Source organism: Natator depressus, chromosome 12 (genome assembly GCF_965152275.1).
Source record: "Natator depressus isolate rNatDep1 chromosome 12, rNatDep2.hap1, whole genome shotgun sequence".
Taxonomy (NCBI): Eukaryota; Metazoa; Chordata; order Testudines; family Cheloniidae; genus Natator; species Natator depressus.
In genome coordinates, this window is record NC_134245.1 from 1660992 (window position 1) to 1679165 (window position 18174).

The following is an 18174-nucleotide window of genomic DNA, read 5'->3' on the forward strand; positions in this document are numbered from 1 at the left end:
GTTACCTAGGGAGGTGGTGGAATCTCCTTCCCTTGAAGTTTTTAAGGTCAGGCTTGACAAAGCCCTGGCTGGAATGATTTAGTTGGGGATTGGCCCTGCTTTGAGCAGGGGGTTGGACTAGATGACCTCCTGAGGTCCCTTCCAACCCTGATATTCTATGTGAAGGGGTACTTCCTCGACTGTGCCCAGGCAGGCAGGGTCTGGATATGCAGCCAGTGGGCCACCTGCCATCGTGAAGCAGCTGCAGTCTTGTTTGTCAGATCTCCTGGAATTCCAATTTCTGGTCTGTATTAGCGCCCAGGGTACAGAAATGCCTCTGCAGGGGGCATGGATGGCTTCAAGGGCCCAGGGGTTTCCTTGCCGTCTCAGGCTCCTCAGACCATGCCATGCGGACAGAGTTTCTCAAACGCAGTCAGATTTTTCTGCATTAACGTGTTTCTTTCGCTGGCTCTCAGTGCTGTGGTAGTGCACACCCAGGGCTGCCTGAATGACTCCACTATGGCTGTTACAGTATCTTCACCCAGGACTTAAAAAATCACTACTCCCCTTTCTGCCTGTTGTCCCTGCTGTGCTCCATTCCTCGCCCACCGGAGCTTACACTCCAGCTGTCCTTTCAGTAATTGTTCATCTATAGTCACCAATTGGTGAAATACCTCCCGAACGTGTCCCTCGCCTGCTCTTGGTAAGCACCAAATGTCTTTGAAAAGGGGGAATGAAGACATTGCAGAGTAAGCTGCTCTCATGTGTGGCAGCCTGGAATGGCTGGTCCACCACGTTCCCGCATGTCTCCTGCTCACTTCCGGTGCAGCACTAGGATGGCATGATGGACAGCAGGAGGTGGCAGGCGCTGCAGTGTCGTCTCTGAGCGAAAGTACAGCACAGCTCGCTTAGGAGAGCATAAACCAGGGTGTAATCGTTCCTGTGAGATCCGGGCATTCAGACAGTGCGGAGGATTACGGTGTGCAGCACCTCCTGGCACAGAGAATCAGCAAGGGACCCTGAGCAGCCCCAGCCCCAGCGATCTAGCCACGATACCTTGGTCTCCTGTACTCACTACCTGTGATAAAGCAAGGGTGGGGGCATCTGTAAGGGCTCGGCCTCCAGGGAGCTCTGGCTCCACTGACTTCAGGGAAAGCAACATCAGGCCAGCACTGAGCACTTTTGATCATCCCCACCCTAAATTGTCTTCCCTGTCCCCCACCCAGCTGCCAAACCTCCTCCTCCCCCTGCCCCACCAGCGACTCCTGCAGTGAAGCTCTCAGTTGTCACTTTCATATTCAATTTTAAAAGCTGGCACCGAACTGCCACAGAACTTTCATCCTCTGCACAAACCTCCAAGGGCTGCAGAGGGCTTTGCTGCGTAATTTAGGGGGCCGGCTTGCCACAGGGATCTGTCTGTCTGGTCACAGTGCGAGGGAGGGGGGGTGTGTGTCTCTCATCTATCTCAGTGCAGGTAAACACAGTGTCTTACAAAAAACTCTCTGGACGCTTCAATACTTCTAATGCTAGGGAGAAAAAAATTCTGGCCCACAGAGCAGCTCAAATAATAACATGAGTATTAAAGTGAGCAGCACTCAGCATTTCCAGTACTGAGAGCTGATTGTAATTCTGTGCTGCCATCGTTTAGCCAGCAGTACGATATCTCTCCTGCACCCTCTGGGCTTACGAACCCCCTAGTCTTTCCCTCTGCTGCCCCTGGGGGTTTGTGCAGAAGGATGAAAGTTCTGTGGTAGTTCGGTGGCAGCTTTTAAAATCAAATATGAAAGTGACCCCTGGGTTACCGACAATTGAGAGCTTCACTGCAGGAGTCGCTGGTGGGGCAGGGGGAGTAGGGGGAAGAAAGAGGTCCTTTCTTCCCACCTAACTCTAATAGATTCAGCTCCTTGAACCAAACAGCTCAGTCTATGATGGACATACAATGTTACCGTTTTTAATTTTTGCATAGCCGGTCAGCTCCCCGGCCTGGGGAAGTGTCCTAGCTCATATTAATGTAGCAATCTTAACCTTGAGCCTGGGTAAAGCCCCTTAGGTGTTGCTCTGTATAGGGGAGAAGTTCTTGGATGCAGGTTGAATAAGCTGTCTGGCTCACCCTGATGTTCCATGGGAGATATGGACATCACCCAGTAATACTCAGTAAGGCATTGTGCTAGATGAGGAATGTAAAATGGTTTAGCGACTTGGTTGTAAAAGATCTTGCCCCCTGTTCTCTGCTCCCCTAGGATCTCGTGGACTGGTACAAACCATTGCTCTGGCAGGTGGGCCATTTGGGGGAGAAATATGATGAGTGGGTGCATCAGCCTGTGGACCGGCCAATTCGCTTGTTCCACTCGGATTTCATAGAGTCCCTCTCTAAAACAGCATGGTAAGTGTAGCCTGAGGGAGGCTTGCAGCAGGCCTGGCCTTGTCTGACCCTCCCCCAGGGCTTGTGCTTCTTGGCACCTCCAAGACTAGAATCTCAATACAGACGTTCATTGTGCGACCATGTCCCCGGGGAAAGGGGAGGGAAGCTGGGCCTGTTGGATACACAGGGAGCTCCTGGGGTCCGGCAGGGAAAGCCAGCTCAGTGCGGTGACTCCACAATGGGCCGAGCTCAGATAATAAGACACGTCCCATCTGGGAGCTTCTTGGAGCATCCAGGTGTTGCTGGAGCCCTCGCGCTCTCTGCCCCGTCGCCTACCATCCTCCAGTCAATATTGTGTCCACAGTGACCATGGTGAGACTTGCTCCCGCATCCCTCAGTGCCCCTCAGGAGATGAAGCGAAGGGGAGCAGCTGCAGAGCAATGAGAAGTGCTTCCTCCACAGCATTCCTAGGATGGGAAGCAAGAGACATGGACACTGAGCCTGAGTCTCTGCTGTGGTTGTGCACAGCCCAAGCCACTGGGCTGACTCCCCTGCAAAGCAGCCTCTGGTACCAGGGTCTGCTCCTTTAGGATGTAGGATGGCTGCCACCTAAAGCTCTTCTCCCAAATAGTTTGAATTGGGTCTCCTCCTCCCTCTCTCTGTTGAGCCTGGGCAGGAGGTGAGGGCCTATGAAGTGTAGAACAGGCAGAACGCTAGTTTTGGGGCCACTGGTACAGCTGCCCAAATATCCCCCGAAGCACGTGCCCGGTGTGGAATAGCTAAGGGCTAGTCTGCACTAGATACACCACAGCGGCCCAGCTGCACTGATGCAGCGCATCTGGGGAGGACGCTCTATGCTGATGGGAGAGAGCTCTCCTGCTGGCACAAGAACTCCACTTCCAGGAGAGGCAGTAGCTACGTCTGCAGGAGAAGCTCTCCTGCCGACATAGCACTATCCACACGGGCGCTTAGTTCAGTGTAAATTACGTTACTCAGGAGTGTGGCTTATTCACATTCCTGAGTGACATACATTATACCAATACAAGTGGTAGTGTGCACAAGCCCTAAGTTTGCCATAGAGCATGGAGAAGGCTTGTGAATTTGCTCAAACGAATTCCTCTCTTCCATCCTCTAGGTACATCGTTATCATGGTGTGGATCCCCGTGGTGCTGTATCTCAGCTGGTTCTGCTACACATCTCTTGCGCAGGGAACGACCAGACTCTTCTCATCATTCACAACAGGTACTGAACTCCAGCGCGGCTCCACCTGTCCCTGTCTAATCCGGGTCCCTTAAGCCCCGGAAAGGCGATTGCACTCACCTGCATCCCAGCAGTCCTGCTTTCCTGATGGGAGTCACTAGCATGTACGTTGGCACAAGCTATCCCACTAGCATGAAGGGGTCAAATCTGTGTGCGTGCAGGGCCATGGGGATGGGGGGCTGGCTGGCTTGCTTTCCACCACCCCACCACACTGGTGCATGTTTGAAGCTACAATTAGTTGCATGTAACAGTAGCAAATTTACCCTTTTTGTCAAGTACAGCTTTTGAAATAACATCCGGTCTCCTTTAAACCCAGTCACAGCCATGGTTGTCTGCATCCATCCCACGCTCTGGGCTAAGTGTTACAGCTTGTGAGCAGCACCAGATCACTGGCTTGCTGCAGAAGTCCGGTTGCTGGGGGCTGTGGTCTGGGGCAGCTGTAATCCATCCATCACGGTGGTGCTTTGGGCAAGGCATATAAGAGGAAGAAAATATTGTACCAGTCCAGTGACTTGTGCCAAGTTTGCAACGCTTCTCTGTTGTCTGTCCAGCCCCCAAAGCTTTCTACTGAGCACAAGCTCATGGGCTGCAGTGCTGGAATCAGATTCAGCTCCTGTGGTGCTTCACTCCAGACACACCCGCGCAGGCCTGCATTATCCAGCTCCCTATGGCCGGATCCTGAGCAAAGATGTAAACCATTTCCTCCTTGGCCCACTTTACTAGAACACCTGGTCTAGCCCTTTCGGGTGTCTCTGCGCGGTAGTGGGGAGATGTAATTCCAGGTTGGGGAAACATACACGTGCTAGCTCTGCTGGAGCTACCATGCTAAAAATAGCAGCAGGCACCCAAGTACAGTCCCGTCTGACCCTGTAAATAGTGGAGTCTCTGTAACTTGAAGTCTTGGTTATTTTTAGTAAAAGTCACAGACAGATCACGGGTAATATGCAAAAGTTCACAGAGCCCATGACTGTCCATGACTTTACTAAAAATAACCGGGGGACAGGGCTAGGTAGGGGGGAGGAATGGAGCCCCATGGGGGGGACTGACAGGCGGAGCCCCATGGGGGGGACTGACAGGCCAAGCCCCCCTCCCCCCCCTGCCATAGCAAGGGGCACAGCCCCAGTTCCAGCAGGGGACGCAGCCACGGGGGCACACAGCCACCGCTCTGGAGCTGGCTGCAGCTGCAGGATGGGTGCACGGCTCCAGCTGCAGCCCCCACCAAGCCCAGGATAGTGTGGGGCTGCAGCTCCTGGTGGAAGCCACGGGACTGGGGCTGCAGGGTCCTGGTTCTAGCCAACCCCAGTTGCAGGGCATGGGTGCGCGCCTCCGCCTCCTGAAGTCCTAGAAGTCCCAGAGATCCGGTTAAGTCACAGAATCCATGACTGCCGTGATTGCCATGATTAAATCGTAGCCTTATTCCTAGTAGGAACTGGAGACAAGCTCCTGGGAGGAGTTTGCAACAATTCCAGCGTGGACACTGTCTAGTTATCTTTACAAGGAAAAAGGCAAGAAATTCAGCTGCATAAAAGCTGAGATTCCACTTTTTTGGGGTCCCCCAAATCAAGGGGACCCACAACTATGGGGCTTTGGGGGCTGCAGAGACCATCTCCAGTGGCCTTTAACCTGCTGTGGGGCATGCTGCTCGCAACTCATCCCTGCCCACTTCTGCAGCTGAATAGAAGCAAAAGAAACAGCCAGCGCTGTAAGTCTGCAGCCCTGCTCGGTTGTTTGACAAGCCCATCCCTCAGTGCTGCTGGCGCTGGACAAGCCTCGCACAGTGCGTGGCTTGTTTGTGTGAAATCCCCCACTGGCCACCCTCCTGCCAGCAACAATTGCAGCCAGACCATGTTGTCGCCTTTGTTTCTAATGTGCTGTTTTCCTCCCTGAGCTGCATTCCTTTGGAGATGCTACTTGGTACCAGCGTGGGCTGTGGCCAGGGGCGGGTGAACAGCAGGGGGAGGGAGAAGCTCCTCCTCCTCCTCTTGGCAGGCTGACCTGGTGTCATGTGGCCATGCCCCACCAGAGCCTGCCATGGTGGCGCAGGTGCAACTCAGTGGGCTGGAGGGGGCGCTGCATTTGGAGAAGATCATTGGCAAATGCTGTTAGCTGGGGTCTTAAAGGGACCCCTTCAACTTGGAATCGAGGGGGGGTTTGGGGTTTTTTTTTTTTTTTTTTTAAAGCTAGTCAAAAGTAGCTTGAAGTGCTGCCCCTGTGCCCCACCTCCAGCCGGCCTCTGCGCCTTTGTTATGAACAATTGCGTTTATGGTGGCAGTGCCCAAGGGCCAGCTAAGAACAGGCCCTCACTGTGCCAGGTGCTGTACAAACACAGTAGCAGACAGTCTCTGCCCTGCAGCGCTTACAGCCGAAATAGACCAGGCAGATGTGGGTGGTGGAAGGGCTAGAACACATGAGCAGGGTGAACAGTGCGATGGCAGCCTAGAGCAGGGTAATGCCATAATTGTTATTATTTTAGGGGCTGGGGGATCAGCTAAATGGAAAGAGCAGGGACGGGAGTGAGGGGGACAGGGCAGGAGCCAGAGCCTGAGAAGGGCAGATGTGAAATGAAGCTGTGGTGAAAAGACCATGAGGCAGGGAACAGCTTGGCGCAAACAGCCAGTGACGCAGGGCTCAGGAAGTCCAGTCAAACCTGTAGCTAGACCTCCGCCCGTTGAGAGGATCCAAGTGCCCTGCATTAGGAGCCAGGCAGGAGGGGCAGCAGCAGCTCTTGTCAAGGCTTTGTGACACGAAGCAGACTTCCTCATGTGTGTCTGTTGGTGCCCCCCGCCCGCTGCAGTGTTCGCTCTGCTGTGCTCTCAGCTGGGTTAGGGAGAGCCTGGCGCCGCTACGCATTTGCAGAGTCCCCTGGGCAACCGATTTGTTCTGGGTTGAGGCTTTCTCCCCTTCTTCCCCCTCTCGCCCCTAAAGCTGATTGTGAGTCTTCTGTGCTGTTGGCTGAGGCCTGATCTGTGACAGGTCGTCAGTCACAAGAGGAGGGGCTTGTCACACGCCCATTTTAAAGATCTGAAGTGTCAGACCAGTAGTAGTCGGATTCCTGGCCTCAGCTGGTAGCAAGTTGAACAGTCTGTGGCGGTGGGCGGGGGTTACCTTGTTCCTTTTTCAGTAAGAACTGCTGTCTGCAGGAAGCATCCCCTAGGGAACGGGGCTGGGGGGCACCGTGGGGGCATACTCCAGGCTGAGACTGAGGGCTGCGTGTGTCACTAGAAGTACGAACTACAGCAGCATTTAGTGGGGAAGTGGGTAGGTACCGCATGGCCCGAGTGCTAGGGACTCTCACTATAATCCAGTGAACATCCCCCCGCACACACAGCCCAAGGAGCTAGCTTTGCTTCTGCAGAGTAAATGACTGGGGATCATACAAAGATGCGTGTTTGAGCCACACCATGGGAAAACAGCCCTCCCATTGATGTGCTCTGCCTAGCTCCCGGCGTCCTGATAGAGGCAGATCTGTCTATGGAACAATGGGAAAGCGCTCCAGCCTGGCAGCAGCCTCCATGCCACCTTCCCCTTCAATGCCCAGAGACGATGATGGCAGAAGCATCAGCTGCTCAATTAAAATTCTGGCTTGGGGGCAGGGGGTTCAGTCTGAGCTGGGAGACTCCATGGTACAGATGGTGGTTCTGCTGCTGGGAGCAGATTGAGAGGGGCTCTGGCCCTTTCTAGTGCGAGGAGTATCAGGAAGTAAGGGGGGGTGAAGGACCCAGAGGGTGCAATGGGCAGGGCGCAGGGGGTGCGAGGGAAGAGATGGGGTGTGCTGGCAGAGTCTGGAGAGAGGAGGAGATGTGGAAGGAATGGAGATCACTGAAAGCATCTGAGGGGGACAGGGCGGGTGGACGTGGTCAGTGCTGCTCAAGGAGAGGAGGAGAATCTTGACCACAGCATTTGGAGGGTGGAGAACTGAGAAACCGGAGGTGTTTGCAATGGCCAAGGCAAGAAATGACCCATGGCCATGAAGCAGGCTTTAGCAGTAAGGCTAGCTTATTGCCAGAATAGAGCCTGGCTGGCAGGGGAGAGGAGAGGAGACTCCTGGCTCTCCAAGAGGGTCTGGATGGATACAAGTACAAAGTAAATGTGACGTGATCCCCTGTCTTGCTCGCTAGCAGTGGTAGTGATGCATGGTTGCTGATAGCTGCATGTCTCCTTGTCCTGTAGAGTATTCCATCCCTGTGCACAAGTACTTCTTCCCATTCCTCTTCGTGCTGGGAATGTGTCTGTGGTCCTTAGTAGAGTATCTCATCCATCGGTTTCTCTTCCACATGAAGCCTCCTGCTAGTAACTATTATCTCATCACACTGCATTTCTTGTTGCACGGCCAGCATCACAAGGTGAGTAATGCTCACCCCTGCTTGCAATGTAGGGAGTGGCACAACGGATCTCTGGAGATAACAGGCTCGGGCATGGGCATTGTGGAGCCTAGTCATGCATGTCAGGGACTCGTGTCCTCTCTCTGCTTAGAAAAGGAGCACCGTCCAGTGCTATTACACTTGCCCAGAGCAACAGTTTTGCCACGAAAGCTAAAATTCAAGGTCTGACTGACATTGCGGAGCCGTGCTTAGACACACACGGGCCAGCTCCAGTGGCAACCTGCCAGTCTCTTGGCACGTGGCATCTCAAGCCATATGCAGCAGGACTCCAGATGTAGGGGCGTTTGCCTGGAATTTCTCAATGGTGACTGGAAACGCTTTAGCACCTGGGAAGCCTGCAGACGCAGGGTTGTGTTTCTCAATGACTCAAAGCAGGGTGAGGCACCATGTCCCTTCCAAGACAGTAGATGCTTTAGCCCTAGTGATGGGGAAATGCGGAAGCCTTGAGTCTTGTTGGGTAACTAGAAGTTGGGCGAGTTGATTTGTGATTTAATATCCCAAATCCATGAATGCAGTGCCAGCTCCTTGGCTGGTGGAAATCAATGTCACTCGATTGAACTCCAAGGAGCCATGCCAGTCTGCACCAGGTAGGGGTCTGACCAGGTTGAGACTTAGATGGTTAAAAGTAGCTTTCAACAAACTTACCCTTCTGTGGGCACCTGAGCTGCCTTGGCAACCTCTAGCTTTGTTAGTGTTGGGAATGGTGGCAGAGTAGCTTTAGAAGAGGCCACTGCTGCAACTAGAAGAACCCTAACCCCCTGAAAGGTGGAGGGGCCAAGATCCAAATCAGCTTCCCCTGGGAGCTGGCCAGCGTAGCCAATCTACCGCCCCTGCACCTGCAACAGGCGCTAGTAGACTCTTCTGACGCTGCTTGGAAGCTCCCTCATGATGCCTTAAACACAGCTCCTTTGACCGGTGAGAGGCTCCACCGTAGCTGGTTGTAGACCACAGGAGCAGAGGCAGACGTGTTTGTAGCTTCTGATCTGATGCTAATTGTTCATATTGCCCCCTCTCTCTCTGGGTCACTTGAACCAGGAGAGTATCGCACCTGGGTTCCTTAAACACGCTAGGAACTCACCCTGCCCATTGTGCTCCTCTGCTTACAGTCTCCATTCGACAGCTCCCGTCTGGTCTTCCCTCCCGTGCCTGCATCGCTGGTGATTGGGTTTTTCTACACTCTCTTGCGCCTGCTCCTGCCTGAAGCAGTTGGCATTTCCATGTTCGTTGGCGGGCTGTTTGGTTATGTCGTCTACGACATGACTCATTACTACCTGCACTACGGCTCGCCAAAGAAAGGCACCTACCTGTATGGACTGAAGGCTTATCATGTGAAGCACCACTTCGAACACCAAAAATCAGGTACCTGCCCCTTTTCCCTCCTTCCCGCTGTGCCCTCAGAACAGACACACGGCCAGCGAACACCACTGACCCCCGGGGAGCCTGAGACCACATGGCTGAGCCGAGGTCAGACTGTGCTCTTTAGGTCTGCATCATCCATGCCTTGGGGCTCGGGGTGGCGTGTCTCTGAACCATTGTTCATCTCCTAACCTCCCCCAGTCTTTGCTCTTCTCTCTTGAGTCAACTGGAGCTCCACGCCTGTGTGCGTAAACCTCCTGGAGACTTAAAACTGGCCCCACGCTTTTAATCACAGGGGCCTAACTTTCAGTGCCCAAGGCCACATTTAGGCAAAGAAAAACGTGGCCTGATCCTCACAGATTCTGAGCCTTGGCAGCCCCTACTGGGGTCAAGAAAAGCTACAAGTTCTCAGGTTTCAGAGTAACAGCTGTGTTAGTCTGTATTCGCAAAAAGAAAGGGAGTACTTGTGGCACCTTAGAGACTAACCAATTTATTTGAGCATAAGCTTTGAAGTGAGCTGTAGCTCACGAAAGCTTATGCTCAAATAAATTGGTTAGTCTCTAAGGTGCCACAAGTACTCCTTTTCTTTTTACAAGTTCTCAGCAACCACTTATTGTGGTGCCTAAATGTGGCCGTGGGTACCTAAAGTTAGGCACATCTGATTAAAAGCGTGGGCCCAGTTTTGAGTTTCCAGGAGATTTACACATGCAGCAGAGAAGTTGAATCGGACTCAGTGGAGGCGTTCCAGACTGGTGGTTATGGCACAGACACATACACCACACCCCAACATGGGTTTGCAAATGGTGGTGGTACGTTCTCTTGTCAGTCCGTTTTCCTCCAGTTACTGTCTGACGTGTGAAGAAAATGTGGGATGCTTTTTCCCCCTCTTGATTCACGTTAATCAGGGGGCTGAAATCAAGCTCAGGAAATTCCAGTGCATATGGCTGACTCTACTGAGCCCTAACTCTGCCCCTGTGTGTATGTGCCTTGAAATAGTCTTAATACTGCACAATATATGAGCACATGGTTAAAAATTAAGGCAAGTTGTGTACTTGAGTCGGAAAACTTACTTTGATTTATTAAATGTGTAGTTTTAATACTGTACAATTACATACAAATATATATAAAAAATTAATTTGAATCAGTTGCAAACAGATGCTTCCTAGTCTACCAAGAATCCTATTTCAGAGCTTTTTACATTTGAAACAAACCTTAGCTACTCCCTTGTGTGTGCAGACATAGGTAACAGGGACTGTGCACAGATGCACATGTGTACCTGAAGTTGTAGAAAGTTTCCTTGTTACCAGAGCACTAGTATGTGAGGTGAAGCTGAGCTTGTGTGATTCTGTTGGTGTAAGAGGGCAGAGTTAAAGTGGTGTATTCAGCCGTGACTTCTGCACTTGGGAGGATTTTAAGCCTGTAAATCTATGGTCATGTAGAGGCTGGGTGGATTTCAATAATGTTCCTCTTTGTTAGAAATTAAGCCATCTAGTCAGCTGCAGCTCTGCAAGGGCTTGACAGGTATGTGGATGGGAAAATCTAGGTGCTGAGAAGTGTGTCCAAAGGTTTTAAGAAGTAGGTGCTGCTTTCTGAATTGGCACTAAAATGCAGCAGTGCTAAGGGCACTCTCCCACTGGGCTTGTAGCCTTTCTGATGGGGTGTAATGCAAGTCCTGACTACTTCTGGTAATTAAAGCGCCTGTTTAAATGTTAGGCAGGGGTCAGGGTGTTGGCCCCAACGACCTGTTAAAATTGCCCTTTGGGTGACTAGTCTGTCATGCTAAATTTCCACCTGTAACTTCGCTTGGGTTTTTGTAGAGTTCACTTCCTGCTAAACTGCTCTGTGAATCAGCTGCTGCACTCTTCCGCAGAGGTGGCTGCATTTCAGTGGTGGGAGAAGGACCCAATCCTCTAACAAATTTTTGTTAAAGCTCTGAGGTTATGTCTCCTCTGAGCACTCTTTATAGGGATGTGTCGAGTACGTACACTGCATGCCCCACTCGTCCAAGCACAAAGAGCAGTGTAGATGCTGCCGGTGCCGGAGCCTTTCCTCGCTGCCTCCCCCATGCCAAAGCCTTTCACTGACCCATGTAGCTACACACCACAGTGACAAACAAGATGCATCCACACTGTGGTATGAAGCTACATATGTCCCATATGCTGCGGCCGCCGGTGGTGTGCACTGTAGATGTAGCCTGCCACTGTTTCAATTAGGGTGAAAGGTTCTTATAGAAATTAAAGCTCTGATGTAGCCTGCAGCATGGAGTATGAGGCTTATATCCTCGGGCATTGCCTAGCCAGCATTATCTGACCAGCCCTGGGCTCTCTTCATCTTCCTCTTCCATTAGCCAGTGAGGATGCGCTACCCGAGCTGCCTGCAGGATATGCAGATAGAGAGGCACATCCCTACTGCCTCATGCTGGGGGAAAGGTCAGGGTCCGGGGTACCCCTTTCTGCTTCTCCAGTGATCCTTGGCCCAGGAGCGCAGCGGTTATCTCCATTTTCCGGATGGGGAAACTGAGGCACACTGGGATTAAATGACTTTCCCAAGGCTACACTGTCCCCACAGTACAGGCACCCTAAAACCATGCTGCTCACGCCTTGCTCTGCGGCGGGGGCGAGGTCTCCAGACAGGCAGGAGAAAAGTGCTGTACATAGGGTAGCTGTTGCCGTCCTGATGGCAGGACATTGGCTGCAAACGCTCCCCTCCCACAGGCATCTGGCCCCTGCGCTCCTCCCCTCTCCTGAGGCCGTGGGTTCTCTGAGCCATGCAGCGCTCGCGGTCGGGGGCTGTTTCTAGAGGAGACCTGGGTTGTTCAGGCTGGCAAGGGTTGGCTGTGTTAGTGGTGACCCGTTTGGGGCCCAGAAGGAGGGAGCTGGTCCCTCCTCTGCTTCTCATTCCATGGCTGCTTTTAGTCACCCTCCAGCTTTCCCCAGGAACTCCTGCAATTCCCTGGAAACGCTCTGCCCCTCCCGCTGTCCGAGCAGAGCCCCAAAGGCCAGTGCTGGGTTTTAAAAAAACTCCCTTGCATCTTACCAGTGTCTCTTTCAAATGGAATGAATTCCATAAAGCAAAGGTATTCCTCCCCATTAGCAAGGCCTTAGTCCCCTTACAGCCCTCACTCCACTGGGAGCGGTGGGGAGCGTGGAGGCCCAGCCCTGTGCACTAGTCCAGTGCAGAATATTCATTGGGTATTGTGGGTAACCATGGCACAGAAGATGCAGTGACATGAACCCTGACGCCGGCTAGCAACCCACGCACATACGCAGGATCCCCAGTGGGCTCATCGGCCTGGAGCGTGGGAGGATCTGTACTAAATTTAATATCTTCAAATGCAAAATGAGCAAACACTCTGGATGGTGCCCCAGCGCTCTGCCGTGTTCAGCAAAGCAGCAATGATCCTTGGAGCAGCACTCAACAGCACTCAGACATGCCTGCATTTGGTGGGGGGACTAGTGCTCGTGCAGCTTTCTGAGCCATGGCTCCTTCTCCCACCACTGAAATGCAACCACATCTGAGGGAGAGTGCAGCAGCTGATGCACACAGCAGTTTAGGCAGGAAGTGAACACTACAAAACCCAGTTGAAGATAACGGATGGAAATTTAGCATGACAGACTGGTGCAGAGCACTTGTTGCCACAGCTTCCCTGACTGTCGATACTGAATGTCTAGTTGGGGGGAGGGCGGGAGATGCAGCCAATTCCATAATGTTCTCCCTCCCTCCACCTGAGCCAGGAAAACCCCTTCCAAACAGGAGCCACCACATACAGAGCCTGTACCAGGTAACCGTTCTCTGGGAATGCACAGGGACCTGGCACCAGCGTGGGCAGCTCACCCCTTGCTCTTGGGAGTTGGCAGTTTGAGGGAAATGTCCCCGAGATGCTGTGTCAGAGAAGGCTCAGACTGACAGCTGCTCCTAGGCAGCTCACACTTGGGGGCTGAGGCGCGCAGGCCTGACTCCCCTCCCATCGCCTTGGCGGCCCAGCACTTCGGTTGTTACTTGCCTCGGAATCCGCTGGTGGCTGCAGTTAGTCTAAATTCACCTCTGGGGAGCAGCGGCATTCCACCCAGAATGCACCTGGCCTGGGGTCACCATACACTGACCCAGGTGTCTGAGCTCCCTGGGCGTCTCCGCTCTCACTGACTGAGGCGGGGTGGGCAGGGGTCCAAATGGGACAATTCCTAGTTCAGCCCCAGCGGGACCTTGGGTGAGTTCCTAACTCTATCCTGTGCCTCCCTGGCTGTACAATGGGGACCCTTTCCCACCACTCGGGCTCCATTAATGACAGTGAGGTGCTCAGACAAGAAATGACGAGGGCCATATAAGACAGGTCAGGTTACCCTTTTTTGAATGCCAATTCACACAGCCTCTCTCTCTTCTTTCTCCTCTCCTCTCCCCCCTCTTCCCCCAAGGCTTTGGCATCACTAGTAAATTTTGGGACCGTCCATTTAAAACACTAATCCCAGAGGAAACCTTTGAGGAAGAGGATTAACATCCGTGGCTCCCCCGCTTAGCATCTGGCTCCCGTGTCCCTGGTGCATCACGCTGCCACCTCCCTTTCCACCAGCCGCAGGACGTCGGGAGGGCGCCCACCTTTGCAAAACTGAATGACTGGGAGTAAAAGCCCCTTGACCGCAGAGGGAGAAGACTGCCCTGTGTTGCTGGCTTTTGTCGCTTCGACCTCACGGCACTCTGCCTGGCTCCTGGGAGGTGGCGCTGCCTGTGAGTTAAAGGCAGGTATTTCTCCCAAGAGGCATCTGCACAGCATTCTCTAATGATGCTTGAAAGGTTGTCACACCACTCAGTGTGGAGGAGCAACTTTGTGTTTTTGCAGTGAGTCTGCCAGGAGACAAGGTGGCTGCTGTGTAAATGCTCTGGGTTTCTTTTGCTCTGAGCTCGTCAGCAAGGAGGGAGGGAGGAGTGGGGACAAGAACTAACTGCCAAGCCAAGAGGTGCATCTAAACCATCCCAGCAACCTGCCTTGTAAACACCAGAGCAGGCTGCAGCCAGGGAGACTTCGGATCCCATGATGCACTGCACTCAACATCAGACTGTCCTGGCCCAGTGCTGACCTGGCTCTGGTCAAGGGGAAGCATTGCATGCTGGGACCTGTATTCTCTATGGGCGGCATCTCCCCATTACAGGTGGGAAAGGGGAGTCTGGGCCTTAGGGGAAGACTTGGCAGGCGGCACACGCAGCCCAGCTGTTGGCACTGGAGTGTGGGGATGGACGCTTCAGCTCTCCAAATGCCAGGGGCTGGCCCCACCGCCGAGGGCTTGTTAATTCCAAGTAAAGCATGACAATACACTGGGGGAGGGGAGAGGGGGGGCTGCAGCTTCACTGCCTGCTCTGCAGTCAGGGCCGGTGGGAGGTGTGCTGCCCTTTGTTCCCCAGTGCACTGGCTGTGCAGTCAAAATCCCGCCTGCCCAGCACACACGTGCATTGGGTACAAAGCTTTTGGCTTTGGTGCCACATGGCAAAATCGTGCCTGCGACACCCTCCCACCTTGGAACCAGCCAGTCCATCGTCCCCCTGCTCTCCACCGTGTGCCAAAGAACCAGGAGATCCAGCCTCTTCCTGGGGGGTTGCCTGCCCTCCGGAGGGCAGAGCATCCCAGCTCGCTGCACTGCCAGTCTGACACATCTCCTGCATTGGTGTCCGAGTGGAGAGGGGCCCATGGCTGGAGGCTCTCTGGACATGGCGGCCGGAGGGAGAGGAATTGCAGCAATGATACTCCGGCTTCTGCCCCAGCTCAGGTCCCTTCCCTCTGTCTGTCGGGTTTGCTGGGGCAGGGTAGGATGTTCCTTCTCCCTGCCCCAACTCAAATCCTTGTAACAGCCAAAGTGAGGGACACTGCCTGGCCGGGCCAGCCCCGCTGGAAGCTAGGAGTCCTTGAGCCCAGGGGAGGAGGAGGGTGCTGCAGTGAATGGCCGCCCTCGGGCCTGCTGGGAGCAGAACCCCCTCCTTTCCCATCTGACCTCCCCAACTGGGGGGCCATGCGCTTTGCTCTGGGGCTCCAGAATGGCGGTGTCCTTTCTGGCTGGATGGGGTGTTTGGAATATGGATGCCGGTGACACCAGGAGCCACTGGGGGCCCCTCCGAACCCGGCTGAGCTCTTGGGCCACCGCACAGCCTGTGGAGCCGGAACTGCCCTTCCAGCTCCGTCCGGGCTGGGCAGCGCCTGCTGTCTCTTGCCTCCATTAGCCCTGCCCTTTCTGCCTGGTGGCTGGCGCTGGCAGCTGAGCACAGACCCAGAGAGAGTGACCCCTGGGTGGGGGGCTGGGACTCCCCAGTGGGCGCTCAGTGCTGTGGCATGCCTTTGGGCCTGTTGGCTCCCTCGTAGAAGAGGAAAGCAGTGCTGCTGTCTTTAACTTTCCTCTCCTCTTTCCCCTTGGCTCTCAGCTCCACGCCTTTAGCTGTCCCCTCCGGTAAGGTGGGAAGAGAGGGGTGAGGGAAATGAGAAGGGGCTTGTACGGCTCGGTCGTCTGGCCACAAAGCAAGTGATGGAGCCGGCAGCCTTTGCCAGGGCTCTCCTGGCCCCTGGGTCCTACCCCAAGACTGTTGCTCTGCGTCTGCTGCTCAGCACAGATCCCTTGTGCTGCTGGCTGGTTCAGAAGCATCTGGCTTAGTCCCTGCTCTTTGTGGGAGCCAGATGTTACAGTAGCAGAGGTGCCGTCTGTGTTTTCTGCGAGTGCCACCTCTGCCCAGTCCCGTCCTGGAGACACATGACAGCCGGGCGAGTGTGCAGCGTTCCAGGAGAAGTCTTGCTCCCCTTAGAACTAGCTTAACGTCTGGTGCTGGGGCCAGTGAGCTGGGGGGGGGGCCCTGAGAACTCTGCCTTTCTCACAGTGGGCCAGACTGTCCACAGCTGACTTGCCAAGGTAGGGGATTCTTGGATCCCCAGACTTTCCTTCCCCTCCCCCATGGTGGGCCACTGATAGACGGGTGGAATCTGCTGCACAGCATGCCCTGATAGATGAAGTGCCAAACATGCGCCTGCCTCAGGCTTCCTGCCCTTCCTGTTCCTGGGGCTGCTGCAGGCATTCCCACTCTGCTTTGTGCTCCTCCTCGGCTGGCCGTGTTCTCTAGCTCTCCCTCTGCCTTGCTGGCCTAGCAGTCTCCTGCTGCTCTCTGGGTCCCCTCGCCATGTGTCTCCTTCCCAAATTCAGCACCTTGCTCCACAGCTCGGGGAAAGAGCACCCAGCCGCCAGAGCATCCAAAGTGCAGCTAGCCGCCTCCAAAGCGTCCTCGCCCCCACGAGACCGCACTGACTGCTAGACAGTGTTCATATGGCGTCCAATACCCCCCCTCCCCCGCAGCTTGGTGGGAGGAATCCTGGACATTAATGTTAAGCATCGTGCAGTGTTCATGACCTTGATGTTAAATAAGCTCCTAGAGTCTGGAAGCTGCTGCTAATGTGCTTGCCAAACCTTCAATTGACTAACCCCTGGTGGAAGCCTCTCTCATTTCCATATGACTGCTCTTGTATTGCAAACTAGGCCATGCCCTGGCACTGCTTTCCCCACTCCAAGATCTGAGGCATGTAGCACTTGTGACTCTGACCAGATCACTTCAGAGGGGGCTTTTTTCAAGTCACCCCTCCCCCCCAGCTGGGATCTGGGGGGATCCCAGCTGGGGCGGGAGGGAGCTGCTCAGGGAGCCCAGCTGAGCCAGCGGTAAGGGTTTTGCAGGTTTGTGTCTTGCCTTCTTCTAACCCAGTGTACAATATCTTTTTTGCCAGATTTATCCTGTTAATGTTTTTTGTAGACATTGGCTACTTGAAACTTAAACTCCAATGAATATAATTGCTAAGAGGTCTCTTACTTTTGATGATCCTATGACTTGCTTTTCCCTAATGTCTACTGCTGACATTTAAAGGTTGAAATAAAGTTATCCATAAAACTGTAGACATGACATATTTGTAAATAAACTGTATATTTTGAAAAAAATGTTTAAGAAGTGTGTGGATGTGTGACTTCTTGGGATGCTCTCGGCCCAGAGAGAGGGCAACTAGTCTGGTTTACCTTAACAAGAGACCACACCCAAGCCTGAAGCCTCATGATGTCACATCTGCCTGTGGTTCCTAGGTACCAGTGCTGGTGCATGGTTTCAGATGCCTCCAGCCAGGCAGTTCTAGAAGGAATTTCCCTGGAATCTTTCCCCACTTCACCATCCTCCATCCCCGTCCCTTGAGACAAGGCAAAGTGCTCAGCCATGGCACCTGCAGAGCAGCAGCTCTCAGCAAAGCTGGGGGAACCGAATGTCCTTCAGACTTCTGGGCATCCCCGTTGGCCATGAATGGGGTGGGAGTATGTAGGTTTTCCCTGGACTTGTGCCAGTCACTGGGGGAGATGGGGAGCAACCATGAGTCAGCCTGCATCAGCACTGGAGAGACATACCCACACTAGCTCTAAGAATGAAGGGTAGCGGTGGCGGCGTGAGCAGCAGGAGGGTGAACCGCCCCAAGTGCGATCCTGTGTGAAACCCTGGGTCCATCTGTGGGGGGTCTCACCCGTGTAACTGCTGACCACAGCCCAGCAAACTGGCTGGCGGGGGCTACCTGCACTTCAGCATGGTGGTGGATTTGGGGTTGGAGGGGGAATTACTGGTTTGGCCTCTAGCGTTCAGGCTATAATGTCTTGTAATAGCCGCCAGAGGTAGCCCATGCTGGTTAACAGGATGGCCCTAGGGCAAGGGCTTGCTGCTGTCTAACTAGGGCAGAGGGATGAAATGGAAGCAAACCCATCCTATGGTGAGGCGTGCAGGGCAACAGCCCATGGCCCCTCACCCATGCAGTGAGTTCAGCAGTTGACCTGCCCGCAGCCCAGCCCTCTC

At 53.9% G+C, this 18174-nt stretch overlaps 1 protein-coding gene across 1 annotated transcript in view; it reads left to right on the forward strand.

Moving 5' to 3' along the window:
* Positions 1-17239, forward strand: part of FA2H (fatty acid 2-hydroxylase) — a 79683-nt gene extending 62444 nt beyond the window's left edge. The window contains exons 3-7 of the mRNA XM_074968316.1: positions 2220-2362; positions 3477-3583; positions 7772-7944; positions 9090-9342; positions 13752-17239. Coding sequence (XP_074824417.1) covers positions 2220-2362; positions 3477-3583; positions 7772-7944; positions 9090-9342; positions 13752-13831 — 756 coding nt within the window. The 3' untranslated portion in view covers positions 13832-17239. The remainder of the gene's footprint in view (positions 1-2219; positions 2363-3476; positions 3584-7771; positions 7945-9089; positions 9343-13751) is intronic.
* Positions 17240-18174: the final 935 nt, after the last annotated feature.